The 15036-nt window shown below is 38.1% G+C and overlaps 2 protein-coding genes across 4 annotated transcripts; one reads left to right on the top strand and one right to left on the bottom strand.

Moving 5' to 3' along the window:
• Nucleotides 1-84: 84 nt before the first annotated feature.
• LOC114716053 (transcription factor TGA9-like) lies at nt 85-6323 on the bottom strand. 3 transcript variants are annotated; one of them, XM_028900993.1, is made up of 13 exons: nt 6045-6323; nt 5791-5939; nt 5589-5674; nt 5313-5392; nt 4912-5172; nt 4075-4119; nt 3915-3974; nt 3748-3825; nt 3573-3624; nt 2499-2770; nt 2201-2422; nt 553-695; nt 85-357 (listed from the first exon to the last, which is right to left on the bottom strand). In XM_028900993.1, exons 2-13 carry the CDS (start codon nt 5904-5906, stop codon nt 267-269), a joined length of 1506 nt encoding a protein of 501 aa, XP_028756826.1. In that variant the 5' UTR covers nt 5907-5939; nt 6045-6323; the 3' UTR covers nt 85-266. The 3 variants fall into 3 exon arrangements, with proteins under 3 accessions (XP_028756826.1, XP_028756824.1, XP_028756825.1); XM_028900991.1 differs by lacking the exon at nt 6045-6323 and adding an exon at nt 6017-6034; XM_028900992.1 differs by lacking the exon at nt 6045-6323 and adding an exon at nt 6017-6034 and having other exon boundaries at nt 2499-2764.
• A 4240-nt stretch (nt 6324-10563) lies between these two features.
• On the top strand, nt 10564-14951 carry LOC114716104 (transmembrane 9 superfamily member 5). The gene is made up of 7 exons (XM_028901042.1): nt 10564-10963; nt 11092-11132; nt 11646-12234; nt 12324-12455; nt 13238-13394; nt 13489-13973; nt 14222-14951. The coding sequence occupies exons 1-7, from the start codon at nt 10704-10706 to the stop codon at nt 14436-14438; spliced, it is 1881 nt and encodes a 626-aa protein (XP_028756875.1). The 5' UTR covers nt 10564-10703; the 3' UTR covers nt 14439-14951.
• The last annotated feature ends 85 nt before the right edge of the window (nt 14952-15036 follow it).

Below are 15036 nucleotides of genomic sequence, written 5' to 3'. Positions count from 1 at the left end.
CTCCTCATGGATTCTTTAACTTTAAATTGTACTTCTTCCTTAGCAAAAGCAGAAGCTTCGTCGTCAAACACATGAAACTCGATCTACATCTACAAACATACATATATATATTTATATATAACAAGGTGGCAAAAGGGTGAATTCAATGCTGGAAAAAGAAGCAAAATATATAGAAATACATGTTCTTCTTTTGATATATATATATATATCCATCTTCACTGGCTTGCAACAAAAACCGACTTTCAGGCTAATGGTTTCGTATGTTATCAGAAAGTCGAGAAATGATTCTGGGACGACTGATGAACTATGGGCATGTTCGTTGCTATTTGGTGGCATGTCTCGTCGTTGATCAGGGACCTGTTAGAATAATACAGAATACAATAATATTATCCTTCGTTTTCTTCAAAGCTGATATATGGTCCTATAATCTAAAGGAAAATCATACAAAACAGAAGAAAGTAGTCTATTTTAATTTTGTTTAATAAGGAAATGCTATTTCATTTATTGACCGAACCCTAATTAAGAATGAGAATTGATAATGGGAGATCTTACTCTCGTGGTCGTGATGCCCAAAGAGAACTAAGAGCTCGAAGACGACCATAGTACTCTCCGATCACGAGAAAACATTTTGCTGCTTGACGAACTGTCAGTAGTCGACACAATTGGTGAAGTGTTTGCTGTCTTAGATTATCAGCCTTCGATTCATGAACATGCATGAATAATTGAGTCAGTTCAAAATTTACCAAATCAATTTAAAATTAGTCAACTATTAAACGTTAAACACTATATAACTTTTTCCGTTTCTTTTCTCAATTTTAAATAGGGCGTTGCCCTTGCTTGCTGCGCCCCACATGCCTTTTAATTTTGGGACTCTTCTCAAATATTTTTTTGGTGTCAATAAATTCTACGTAAAATGAGTCATATTTTAATATTTTATTTACAAAAAATGGTTTACTTTTTAATTTTTTAATGATTTTTTAACGATTTAATACTTTAAATGGTTCGATTTCTTTTTAACTTAAAGTATCAAATGTTTAAAAAATTGTAAGAAAATTAAAAATTAAACTATTCTTTGCAAATAAGATATCAAAATGTCACTCATTTTATCTAAAATCTAATAATGAAAAAAAACCATAAAAAAATGTTTGAGAAAAATTCTAAAATTAAGGGGGTAGCTGACACTCCAGCCTATCTGTATTGTCTTCTCTATGAATTTGGACTGTTTCTCCATGCATTATGAAAATAATAATTTTTTCTATAATCCTACAAATAATTAATTAGCAATCATTTTTGGGAAAGTTGACCTTTAACACCTTGATATAAAAGTCCAAGTTAAGCACATCACTTTCAATACCAACTTCTGATTAATACCTCTATTTAAAATTGAGAAAAGAAAGCAACTTTCAAATTTTGAGCAAGACCAGCTAGCAGCAAAGCAATGTGTTTCACATCCACAATAAACAAAAACTCTTGCCAATCTAAACAAGGATTCTGAGAATAAAGGCACGCTATGTAGCAGATCAAAAGCTTATTAAAAAAATGAAAATCACATCTGTATAATTACTCACGTGTTCATATCCATACTTCTTAACAGACGTGTCGGTCAAAATTCACTAAATTAAATTACATGTAATCGTATATTCACACTGTGTTGCTAGAAATTTTTATATCACACGCATGGAATAAGCCAAGCCATGATGATTATCAAAGACCTAAAGGCAGGTAAAAATTGGGATAGATGTGTACTGGAGAAAAGGAGCTATTCAGGAGAGTAGTTGGTACACTAGTAGCTAGGCAAAATGAATATATGTGTGCGTGTGTGTGTGTGTGTGTAGACATCTGGAGCACAAGAACACAAAGAATTGCGGCGCAAAACATGCATATAAAGTCAAGGAATGATATATCAAAAGACGTGCAGAATGGAACGGAAACCAGAAAGTTACGTTTCCATTATCACTTTAATTCTAGTATGTAAGCTTGCATCAGTCTGAGTCTAAACAATGGGCGTACGCAATGGATATTTTTTGTGGGTGGGGGATTCAAATGTGGCCCGTTTAAGTCAAATTAAAGGTGAGAAAAATAGTTAACATTGACACAGATATCACCTGAGGCTGAGATGTGTAGATTTTGCCTTGGAGTCAAATATACTCGTGTATAGGAAAACGAAGCCCTAGCTAGCTAGGTATAGTAGGTAGAGTACCTGGCGGATAAAATCTTCGAGATCGGAAAGCTTGGTCATAGCGAGAAACATCTGGTGAACGCCGTCGACGGTGAGGCCTCCGACGACGGTGTGGAGGAGAGAATGCTGGAGCTGGTCGAGTCCTTGGGTCAGAGCTTCCTCCGCTTGCTGCGTCGACTGCCTCAGCCCATACATCCCCACTATCTGCTGCTCCGTCACTGGCTCTAACTGCTGTACCAACATCTGCTCACAACACCGATCACTCAATTATTACTCGTGTGTGCGCGCGCGCGCGCTTTTTAGTCTGTGCGTAACGTACCCCAATGAGATCGGAGGGCCGGAAGCCGGCAATCCAGAAGAAGCAACGCTCAGCGGGGGTGGTCCACATTCCGTTCATGACATGAAACACATCTGATTTTGCCGCGACTCCCTTCAGCTCAAAGACCTCGTCGTAGTGTCTCAGATAACTCTCCACCATCACTCTAAGTTCATTGTCCGGCACCGCCGCCTCCAAGCTCCGCCGCAGCTCCTCCATGTGCCGCTGGTCTTCTTCTAACCATCTCCCATATTCTATGTCAAATATTGCTGCACCTAAACACCCATCCATTGACCATCATAAATCCTTTTATTACTAATTACTCCTATGAGTTATTTGCTCTGTAAGTTATTATTATGATATTCGTATAATTTTATTCTCTCATCGTTCACATGGATTGAGCTTCAGATTATTAATTATTACGTCTTTCCACTAATGTTGTTGATTTGGTAAGCAATGCCACGTGGCCCCGATGAAATTGATGCATTACCATACTCCATAAAATTGTCATATTCGTTGTTTTTATTTGGTCCCCTAACCAAGAAAGTGTATTCTCCGAGAGCATATATTATTATTATTATTAATTATCATCTTCATCGCTATTATTTGTTATGAACCTTTTTTTTTTCCAGGAGGAAATGATGAACCTCTTTCACTATCTTTAAAGTGTGTTATTTTACCAAAAGAGGAATGGAGCAGTATCGTATGAAATCAATAATTCGCTGAAAAAGTTAAAGCAAACAAGCTCACTTTATGTTTAGAAAAGCCAAAACACTAAATCCTCATCTCATTCATATCTCTCACAGTAGGCCGATCTTCCTAAAAATATCTCTTACCATTTTTTTTCATATAAGACAGGAATTCAGCCACATATATACTTTGGCACATTTCTTGAAATGGGTTTTTAATCCCCCCCAAAGCTTTTTTTGGTGACTATAAAATTATTAAATATGTAGTTGTTAATCCTGATTTTTTAAGAAAATATCCAACATCCTCTTCCACTTCATTAACAGTGACCCTTCCCAGAGTCATCGGTTGACAATGGAGAATATATCTTATAGGATTAGTTAAACTCACCGGAACTTATATTATTGGCAGTAGAAGTCCCACCGCAGCCGATCAATAGTCCCTATTAAGGAAGAAAACCAAACAAAAATGGTTGAAATAAAATATTTAAGAAAACCACATTATTATAAAATTTGTGCAATTATTATTTGATGCATGGATTAATGGACTATGATTTCTTCAAAACCTGAGAGCGTGCTCTTTGAAGCTCTTGTTCGAGCTGGGAAAGCTTTACTCTACTTGACTCTAGCTGCTGCACGTAAGCCTGTTTGGATAGAACGAAACATAACTCACACATGTTTTCTTTCACTTTCCATTTGCTAGAATTTTACAATACTGTAGTTTCTGCAATACCTTCTTTCTGAGACGGCTTTTCCTTGCAGCCTCTCTGTTCTGAGCTAGACGCCTCATTGTCTGAAACCAATCAGGGAACCGTTAGCTCTTTTTCCTTTTTAAATAAAGAAAAAGAAGAATTTTTAGTTTTGCATGTTTAATGTCATGCATATTCAAACACCTTTGGATCGAGTTGCCTGTCTGATGTAGAACCGCCTCCTTTCCTCTGCAACGTACGTAAGAGTTAAAAAAGTGAGGAATAGATATAATAATTACGATAATCAGTAGAAGAACTGTGAGAAAATAAAGAGATTGACTCAAATGTCATTTAAGTTTTTAGCTCCAACTCTATTATAGGGCGGAAAAGCAGAGATCTGTTCAGCCTCAGAAGTTCCTACAAGCTTAGAACTGAGGAGAGGCAAGGTTTAAAGAGAGACACTACAGTACTACACTATAAAACTTCAAAGTAAGAACGGAAGACGGGATTATTAAGGGTGCTCACAGAATTTACGTTGAGCCATTTCTCTTGAGGCATGCAATCATCGATGTGATAAGGGTAGCAAAAAGCATCGCTATCTGATGCCATTGTTTCGGTGTTTAATGTGGTTTGAGGATTCAACTCCAAAGAAACACAAGTTTTCTCCGAGTTTACCCGGACTGATGAAAAGGATAACTCCAACTTTTATAATGACAAAGTTGACAGGTACTGACAAGATTCTCCCTGGTTATTATTTTCCCTTTAAAAAAATCCAATTTTAATTTCGTATGTACACACCTCTCTCTCTCTCTCTCTCTCATATATCATATCACGCATCGATCAGAAGTCAGAAAACCTCTGTTTTCCTTTGATTTTCTGAGAGATATTGGGATCTGCGCTGCTCTTTTATGAAGATATACAGAGAGAGATGAAAGCAGCAATAATAGCGTTGATGAGGCTCACTTTTCCGGGCTCTGGGGGATACAGTTACAGAAGGAGATAAGTGAGGGATTAATTATGGAAAATAGTGGTCATTAGTACCTTTGCCTGAAATGGTTTAGCAGCCGATTCATTCTGATTCTGTGTTTGGCATCTTGAGGCATCGCTTGCCATCTCCTGTTCTAGTTGCTGTAGCCGCTGTTTCTGCTGCTGATCAAAAGCCTGATAATCTGTGCAAGAAGCTTTTTTACTTATGGGAGATTCAGATTCTGGTTCAAACTGTGCTTCTGTTTTGCTTGAAATAGTATTCAGGCCTGATCCTGAATCGGTGCTCTCTCCTCCGGATTTTGAACCTCCCTGTATCTGTACAAATTTCATTTTTATTGTTATGAGATGCTCACGAAGCCAAGCTTACTATTTCACATGTCAGCTTCTGCAAAAATGAAAGGAACAAAAAAAGTGGCATTTTTTAGCAACAGGTGGTCAAAAAAGAGAGTGAGTACTTCTCTTTGGGTGTGCTGGAATCTCATGGGCCATGAGGGGAACATTTCTAGTGTAGCTGCAGGCTTGCCTGCGAATAAAGCTGCAAGAATCACGAAAGCAGAGTCTCAGAGGATGACCAAAATGAAAAAAAAAAGGACTTGATGATTTTCAACTACTATATCAGAAGGGTTGATGAACCTAATCCTCTTGTCAGCAGTTACAGAGCCAGAGAATCAGGTCATGGGTTTTGCTTTAACGTCAGAAAAAAGAACGATGGAAAGGGAAGAGGACCATACATGCTTTGGCTTCTTCGTTCCTAATCTTCACTCCTTGCAGAATTGCCTCTTCCAATCCTCCAAAATAATAACTAGATCCTTGATTGCTAAGAAAGCCGAACAATAAGATGGACGAAAAGAAAAGAGTATTAAAACCAAGTCATGTAAGGAAAAAACTTTGCTTCTTAATAGAATCAAAAGGAAAAAGTATCGGAAAAAATACATTAAGCTAGATGAAGGAGAACTAATTCCATGAAGAACCCCATAAGGAGCATGGTGACTTGAAGTTGAAGGTCCTGACTCAGATAAACCAGTTTCACCCATTCTGTGGGTCGCCATGCAAAGCTCATCAGACCATTCTCTTGCTTTTTCCTGAAACCGAAGCTAAAGAGTTGGCATTTACTAGAACAAAGTTAATCACAAAAACACGAGAACTAGAGAACTGTTACCCAGAAAGAAGTCATGGTGGTGGTTTACCTCTGTTTTCTGTGGTATTCCGAGGATATATAGCAATGGAATCGTAGATAGGCAAGGTCACAGAGGAGCTAAAGATCGAAGCTTTCTTGTCAAAGCAGTATCTTTTCAAGTTGCCACAAAGAGGGTCGAGTCCTTTTCTCAAATTTCTTTTTTATCCTTCATGGGTTGTCTCTATCCCTTTCTTTTCTCCTTCTCAGCGAAGAAAGCTGATTGATTAGTCCCTTTGGCTTCCTTTTTATTTCACCATTTCAGATAGACAACTCATTCAGTGCTGCCCAAAGTCTTCTCTTAGCAGCCTTGTCTCTGCCTCTCTGGGCTTGTGGGGTTTGTAAGCAGCAGAAATAAAATTAGTAGGAGTCTTTCAGCCATTTGACGATGGAATTCCATAAATATAATAATAATAATTTAGTTGAAGTGGACTGGAATAATACAAAAGAAAATATGAAATCTCATTCCTTTTCTTTCCTCTCAATAAAAAATGGAGAAAAATTGAGATAAATAAATATACATCTTCTAATTGAGCAGGGAATCAAATTTTTTAGTAGTTAAACCAAGAAGCAAATAAAATATTAAAATTTAAAGTGAAGGGGTGTTGTGAAGGAACCCACTAGAATCACTGACTCCTACTCCACTCTCTCTCTCCTCTAACCGTCTGAGTTTTCTTATTGGTTCTTTCATTGGGCTGAGGGGCCAAAGGACTGCATGTCTGCATGTACTTCACTGACAAAAGTCATACATGTTTGTTTATTTCGTGTGAGAAGCATAAGACAAATTTTTTCACCTCCCATTATAACCATGACAATTAAAGATGGCCATAGATGACGAAAAAGAAAAGGAAAAAAAAATCAATCAAAAGATCACTTTTTTCCATCTCTTTATAGCCAAGGGTTAATACATGTCACTCCATGTTTATTTAAGATCAAATTATTTTACACATTATTATATACATATATATGTATTTATGTATTAATAAAGTTATTATATATATATATATGGTTGTACGTGGTGATCCCATTTGATGAACGAAAACATTAGAATAATAGTCCACAGCAGACCCACTTCGTGCATTTGAGATGGATCAGTTTGGTATTATCTCCTTTGTTGATGAGTCAACATCTGTTCCTTGTCATTACCTAAAACTCTGCCACGTCAAGATTCTTTTAATTTTCTTCTGCTTATAGAAATACATATGCTTGCAGAAAGCTACCACATTGATATATATTGGGTATACTGTGTCATCATGAAGATGTAGTTCATTTGTCCCATAGAGCCAGAGCCCAGAATCGAGGCAAAATATTAGGTACTATATATTTTTACACAACTTGAGGTTTTTGGTATAGCACTATCGACAATAATAATGTTTGTCTAATGTGCGGTCTATATGCAAGTACAACGAACTTGGGGAGATTGGGGGGGGGGGGGAGAGAGAAGCAGATCAGATATTATATACGAAATGATATATGCCTCCTACCACAATGATTAATCTTGTATGGTTCTAAAAGATCAATGATTAAACTTTTAAAAAGGTGATCTGGTTCGGATTAACAGAAGAGCCTTCGTAGGCTGCTGTGTGGATGTTGATAAATATATAAATATATATATATATATACCTGGTACAAAATTAACACGCATGTGTGTTGTAGAAGGTGTTCGGAATTAGGGGAGTGTTGTTGGGAAGGTTTTTAAGGAACAGAGTCCATAAAAGTGTGGCATTCCCTTAAGCCGTAATTCACTGAGAAGATGAGTTCCCCCCAGCATCGCGGGAGAGAGGTGATTGGTCGGAATCAAAAACCTATAATTAATTATTCCTTCGAAGATTATGTTCAACTATGTGAAGTCATTGCTTGCCGTCTAAGCAATATCAGTATTCGAAAGTAAATACGTTTGATTTTGTTCATAAATTTTTCCAAGTTCGCATCAACAGTGGGGTTGAGCAGCTTGTGGGAACATATGTGGCCTAGCTATCATACCAATATTTTTCATACAGGTAAAAGGTTTGGTATTATTTGCATGACACCGTCAGCATCTTCCCTTTGAGAAAAATTAATCACACTATCATAGTAGTCCATGATTGGCAGTAACACGTTTGCTGCTATGGGTCCCATGAAATTCAAAAGATTCTGGTTTTGTTCTGTTTGGGGTCTCAGCCGCTGGTTTTATGAATCTTAAGAAGCAAAACGGGGGACACTTGAATGAAATCTGATCTGAGGCCCAAAAAAAAAAAAAAACTGAAAGCAAGGAAACATGAAAAATTTTCCAATATAGGAATGGAACTAGGATGGTGGGGGAGACTGCAGCAGTAGTTGTTAATATCTGGAGTTAATGTTTTGTTGTTGGGAGGTTTCATGGTGGGGGAGTCAAATGGATCATTTGCTCACCATGAAAATGGGGCACACAACTTGCCCCCTTGTGGAATCTGTCTGTGTTTTTGCTTTCAAACTCTCCATTTATAACACACCTGACTACCCCAAATAACTTGTTTGTGGCTCAAATCTGCATACTGTTAGAATTATTCTCACTTCTGATAAAGTGCAGACAAAAGTGGTCTGAGTAAGAATATTTTGTGTCATGTTATTTCTTTCTTTCCTCCTCCTCCTTCTTTTTCTTTTTTTCAATTTTTTTGTCTCTAGTTTAAATATTATATCAACGTCAGATCACATGTATAACAACAAGAACTTTAGATGACATATTGGTATGCCGATAGCCTTGTAATTTAATAGTATGAATGCTCTCTTTTAGATGGAAAGTTAAGAGTTTGATTCTGTTTTGTAACAGCATATTGTTAGTGCTTACTTCTTCTTTTGTCAAAGCATAGGTATCTTTCTATTGAAGGCAATCTTATTCGAGACACTGTCAGAGTGCTTACGTCTTCAAAAATGTTTTTTTTTTAAACATGTTTGAATTGAACACTTGATCTGCCTTTCTGGGCCCAAAAAAAGAATGACCCGCCATTTAGCCCATTGCATGAGGTTCGACTGATAAGGCCGGCTATGGGCTGCGCAAGCTTTTCTCTGTTGGCCACCATCCTCCCGGGAGTTCTTGGAGCTCACTTCAGTATTTGGATTTTACTCAAGAGTCAGCTGCCTCCAAAATCTGCACTCCTGCTGTGTCGGATAGGAGTAATTAGTTGTTCTGTTAAGGCTTCTTTAAAACCATTAGAGTAGTTTTGAATCGTGATTTATGAAATAATAAACATGTGAAAAGAATTTTATTTTAACTTATATGAAGATATTTATAAAGACTCAGCATAAATAGCTCCAAATCAATTTAGCAGCGTAATGTTTTGTATTATTATATCTTGTGTTGTCCTGCTTGCGTATCAGCTATATAAATTCAATTTCGTTGGCGTCAATCACTTTGTTGTCATTCTTGTCTTTTTACTGTTATCCCCTTCATTTGAATAAATCATGCCCATCTTCTTGCCTTCATAAAAACTAATGCCCCGTTTGGTAGCAAGGAATTGGAAGGAGAGAAGTGGAAGTGAAAGTGGAATCAACTTTTTTATTTGTTTGGTGCACTGGAACTGGATTCTCTGAGAAGTCACTTCCACTGAAAATGCTAGAATTGAGTTCTACCTCATGACCTATGGAACTGGATGAGTTCCATGGAAGTGATTTTTTTTCAGGCCATTATATCATCAATTTTATAATTTATTGACAAGTTTGCCCTTAACATTATAACCCTCCTTTCTTCCTAAACCATTTGACAACCTCTGGTGACTGGTGATGATGAAGAAACACCAACGAGGACACTGTTGACTTCAGATTTGAGGGTAGAGGGCGACAACGGCTTCATCCAGAGTAGGAGGCAACAGATTCATCATATAGTAGGAGGTGACAACTTCATATCTGTGAAACACTAGAGCTATAATCATTTTTTTGTGCTATAGTCCTTGTTTCCCACCCTTTCCCTTACAGCGATGACAACTTTAGATTTGTTAGATTTGAAGCCATGAGGGAGAATCACAAGTGCAACTATATTTTGCTATCGACCTCGTAAGGTAGAGGCTGCATAGACTTGTAATCATCCACTTTGATTCAAACTCGCGATCATGAAGCCATGAGGGAAAAGTTGCGATTTGGCCAAAACTCTTTTTCGTCCTCATCTTCTTCCTATTCTTCTCTTTTTTTATGGCGATACCTCTGCTTCTGAATCTATTTTTTCCTTTGTGTTTTTTCAGTTTAAGTTGATATTGATTGTTGATGGCTGATAGCTGTTAAAAAATGGAGGACAAGGGTTGTGTTTGTAGTGTAGGTCGTTGTGGTAACTGGTGGCTAACAACGTGACTATGAGTATTTGGATGGTGGGATTTTTTTTTTTTTTTTAAGTCAAGAGTACACAAGTCTTTTCATATTATAAATAGACATTTTTATTAAAAATCACATCTCACTTCTATTGCCATAGCAAATAGGTTTTAGAACTCACTTCCCCCTCAATTTCTACTTTCACTTCTATTTCTGTTAAAAACTGTTCGATCGTGCCAAGCGAGGCATAAAATATTTTAGTCTAGTAGCACTCTCGGCCTTTTCTGGTTTGGCGGGAAAAAAGTGCCTTTTCCCCGCCAAAATTTAGCAGCCGGGCAGCCAGCGTTCTCCTATGTCGTTTCCCATCTCAAGATGTCGTATGCCGTTTTAGCTGTTAGAAGAAAGGTTACCTGTCATGGCTGACTGCACGGTATGGTTTGGGTTTGACTTCGACGGCACTGTATCTAGGATTCGTTTCAGTCCCCAGTGTGTTTCTCCGTCTTCAGCTTCAGCGTCCATGACTAAAGTGCCCCAGGCCTTTCACCTGTTCCTCCTATGTACCGCTCTCGCTTTATCGTCTTCTCTAGTTGCAGCGTCTCCGGCGGATCGCCGGTACAATGTTGGCGATCCCATCCCCTTGTTTGTCAATAAAGTCGGTCCCCTCAACAATCCCAGGTACCCTCCCTCCGCATTTTGTTGTGTGGGAAATCCTTTTTGTATTTTCTTAATTTTATATTGAAGTGTTTTTCTTCGAGGTTCGATTTCCCCATGATTTGTTATTTATTGCAACTGCTCTTCTGCAGTCAGACATACGAATACTATGATTTGCCATTCTGCCGCCCAGGTCAGTACGTAATTCGATCACTCGATGCTCAGTGCACTTAGCTGAAGTATCATCAAGATTCGGTTTTTAGCGTTGCATCTCTCTCTGTTTACCCCAGCGAAAAAATTGAGCACGGTCTCTTATTCTATGCACCATGGCTATAAAAGGAGAGAAGCCAGTGAATAGGATGTAGTCTCAAAAACCAGTCTGAATCTGTGATCTCGATCATTTTCCTTCTTTATTAATAATTGAAGAATCTATTTCGATTGATGATCTCTTGAGTGTAGAGAATAGAAGCACTTGGTCGGAAGCGTGAGATTTTTCGTATTTAAGCATTTAAGCACCTTATTAAATAAAACCATCGTCAGAGGCGAATAGGCCATGACTCTCTCTCTCTCTCTCTCTCTCTGTCCACCCACACACACACACACGCAAAACCCATCGGTTTCACGGCGTTAAAGCTTAAAACATGTTAGTCATCGTGTTTGAGCAAAATGGAGCTAGGCAATTGATATTAACTTTTTTGGTTCACAGACCCAATAATTAGAAAGAAAGAATCCCTTGGCGAAGTTTTGAATGGTGATCGCTTGAGCAATACTTTATATCAATTGAAATTCCGGGAGCCCAAAATCGGTGAGACCTTGTGTCAAAAGAAGCTTACGATTGACGAAGTTGCAAAGTTCAAGCAGGCAATAATAGATGAATTTTACTTCCAGATGTACCTTGATGATCTTCCATTCTGGGGTTTCATTGGTCGAGTTGAAGAAGAAAGCTGGGCTGTTGGTGGCAAGGGCCCAAAGTATTACCTTTTTAAACATGTTCAGTTTGATGTCCTTTACAATGGAAATCAAGTCATAGAAATAAATGCATTTGGTGATCCAAATCTTTCCGTAGACATAACGGAAAGTGTTGATGTGGATGTTAAGTTCACTTATTCAGTTATCTGGAACACCACGTCTACACATTTTGAGAACAGGATGGACAGATACTCAAGAACTTCACTGCTGCCTATTTATCAAAAAGTTCATTGGTTCTCGTTTGTCAACTCAATTGTCATCATTTTTCTACTGATGGGTTTGCTTTCAGTGCTTTATATGCGGCATCTGAAGAGTGATTTGAAAAGGTAGTTTTCTTTGTCCATAATTACGTGCAAGCAAATTTGTAGTGGGGTTGCTTTTATTTGTTACCCTGATAGTTTTGTTGGCAATGTAGATTTTCTACTGTAAATCATGAAGACGATAAAGAGGTTGGTTGGAAGTATATTCATGGTGATGCATTTCAACAACCTCCCAATTCACCCTTATTTTTTGCTGTCCTGGGCACCGGTACCCAATTGCTAATCTTGTAAGCTACTTTGGTGTTCAAATCGTTTCTTCCTTGTTGCATTATCATGAATACAATGTTTGAAGGTGCATGACAACTGGTTTTATTCATGCTGGTGTCAATAAATCTGTTAGCAATCCAAACCTAATACAATGTTTGAAGGTGCATGACAACTGGTTTTATTCATGCTGGTGTCAATAAATCTGTTAGCAATCCAAACCTAAGACTCCAAGTGGTACTGAAAGCCAATAGCAGTTTCCTTTGACCTTAGTTTTGTTTTTCCGGCTGGAATAACCAATAATCTCTTGTATGCTCATGTTTGTGGTGCAGCCATGCCTTATTCTGATTCTCTGTTTTGCATTTTGCTGCCAGACTCAGTTGAATCAATGACTGGCATATGATTTGTAAACTAACTGAGGGCAGACAAATCCTCATTTTGTTACTGAGTCACTATTGATGAGTTGATGTTAACTGGGACCTTTGCATCCTCTGTTAGATGGTGTTCATCAAACCTAATCTGGCAGCATAGGGTCTAGTTTATTATGTCTTCCTATTTATAGAGTTTTCATAAAGGTTCTGTTGAAGTGGTAGGTAAATCATGAATATTGATTGTCTAGACAGAAGCTTCATTCCAAAATTGATTCTTGTGTAATGCGTTCAGAGTGATGGATTTTTCTGTCTTAATAAACGAAGGAGTCATTTTAGTATTCATTTATGTTGTGTGATATGAAAATTCTCAGCTGAAAATGCTCACTGTGTTTTCCCTCTATTTTTAATATAGTTACTTTCCCTTTTTCCCTCAGGGTGTGTATATTACTATTTCTAGCATGTATTGGCACCCTCTATCCCTACAATCGTGGAAGACTACTAAACCTTCTTGTCCTGCTGTATACTCTTTCTTCTATTCTTGCCGGGTACTCAGCATCATCTTTTTGTGCCCAGTTTACTAAGGATGGATGGGTAATTCTATGTGAATTTCCACAAGATAATGCTTTACGCTTAATTTTATTATTTTCTTTTTAATAAGCGTTCATTGACTTGGTTACGATTCCAGGAGAAGAGTGTTATTCTATCCGGATTACTGTACACAGGACCAGTGTTTGTTACAGCCTCTATCCTCAACGTCATTGCATTATCTTATGGGGCCACAGCTGCACTTCCATTTGGCTCTATTGTCGTGATTCTTATTTTATTTGTATTTCTCGTGATCCCATTGCTTGCGCTTGGTGGATTGATTGGATATCAGTTCAGGTCTGAATTTCAAGTCCCCTCTACTACAAAGAGACATCCTAGGGAGATTCAATGGCTTGCTTGGTATAGGAGAACACCCTGTCAAATGTTTATTGGGGGTCTTGTGCCTTTCGCTGCTGCTGTCCTTCAATTACACCAGTTGTATGCAAGTATATGGGGCTACAAAATATACACTCTTCCTGGCATCTTGCTTGTCACCTTCATTACTGTCATTCTGATCACTGCCCTCGTCAATATTGGTTTGACATGCCTTCAAATATCCGTGGAAGATCATGAATGGTGGTGGAGGTATGTTGTGCTACAACACCAGCGCTAGCTTCCATTAAACGCTCTTCTTCTTCCCCTTGCTCTCCCCTTTTCCCCCCCTCCCTTTTTTTTTTTTTTTTCAAATAAGAACTCAATAAAGTAAAATCGATAAAAGCACCTTTCTGAATGAGGCTGAGGGCATGTCACCAATACTATTGCAGGTTCAGTGTGTTATCTCTTCTCTTGCTGCATTTTCTTAAACATTTTGCTCTCTTTTCTGGTGGATGCAGATCTGTGCTGTCTGGGGGCTCAACGGCCATTTTCATGTTCTTGTATAGTATCTACTTCTATGTGAGATCCAGTATGAGTGGCTTAATGCAGCTATCTTTCTTTATTGGCTATAATGCGTGCATGTGTTATGCGTTCTTCCTAATATTTGGTGCAATCAGTTTCCGAGCTTCGTTATTGTTTGTTCGCCACATAGATCATGCTGTTAAGAGGGAGTGAATATACTCTTAGCATCTAAGGACAGTGCCCTAAAAGGAAGCAGGAAATCAGTTGTCCGTACAGAAGGTGAAATCTACACGAAGATGATACAGAGTGTTTTTCAGCCTTGAATTTCCAGACAATGCCCTGTTAATACAGATTTGCGGAGTGCACTACACCGTACTTTCTTGGCCACATGACATAAGCATCAGCAGAGGAAATGACTGCTCATTTTAAAAGGAGGTTCCTTAATGACCTCAAATTTAAGACGGGCTTCCTCATGGCCTGCGCTTCGTTGTCTCTGACCATGAGGTTTTGATTGTCAAAGCGCTACATTGATATTTCAATTAGGTTTCCTGGCTTCTGTTTTGGAAGACTGTTAATTTACCTAGCTAACAGGTAATGCGTTGCAAAGGAATTCCATTGAGAAGCTATGTGCGTCGTGCATTTGGATCTTTTTATCGTACTGGATGTCAAGTCAAAGTGTGAATCTTGATTCATTTGAAGATAAATAACAAATTTAACGTTTAGCAAGGCAAGACTCCATTAAATGATCCCATGGCGAAAGTTAATATTGCAAATTCCAAAATCCATATGAACGGGTCACCCAAATGACTAG

Source organism: Neltuma alba, unplaced genomic scaffold (assembly GCF_004799145.2).
Source record: "Neltuma alba isolate B1F8T4 unplaced genomic scaffold, ASM479914v2 tig00011642_pilon, whole genome shotgun sequence".
NCBI classification, from domain to species: Eukaryota; Viridiplantae; Streptophyta; class Magnoliopsida; order Fabales; family Fabaceae; genus Neltuma; species Neltuma alba.
Note: the sequence above shows the minus strand (reverse complement) of the source record. Positions and strands in the feature narration are given on the sequence as shown.

Excerpts from the sequence above, each read along its gene's own strand:
- LOC114716053 (XM_028900991.1), bottom strand. Across the intron at positions 3,826-3,914 it reads AAAGCCGTCTCAGAAAGAAG|GCTTACGTGCAGCAGCTAGA; the intron begins GTATTGCAGAAA and ends CTATCCAAACAG. Across the intron at positions 2,423-2,498 it reads GGCCCTCCGATCTCATTGGG|ATGTTGGTACAGCAGTTAGA; the intron begins GTACGTTACGCA and ends TGTTGTGAGCAG.
- LOC114716104 (XM_028901042.1), top strand. The coding sequence starts at position 10,704 with ATGGCTGACTGCACGGTATGGTTTGGGTTTGACTTCGACGGCACTGTA. Across the intron at positions 10,964-11,091 it reads GGTCCCCTCAACAATCCCAG|TCAGACATACGAATACTATG; the intron begins GTACCCTCCCTC and ends GCTCTTCTGCAG. Across the intron at positions 12,235-12,323 it reads CTGAAGAGTGATTTGAAAAG|ATTTTCTACTGTAAATCATG; the intron begins GTAGTTTTCTTT and ends TTGGCAATGTAG.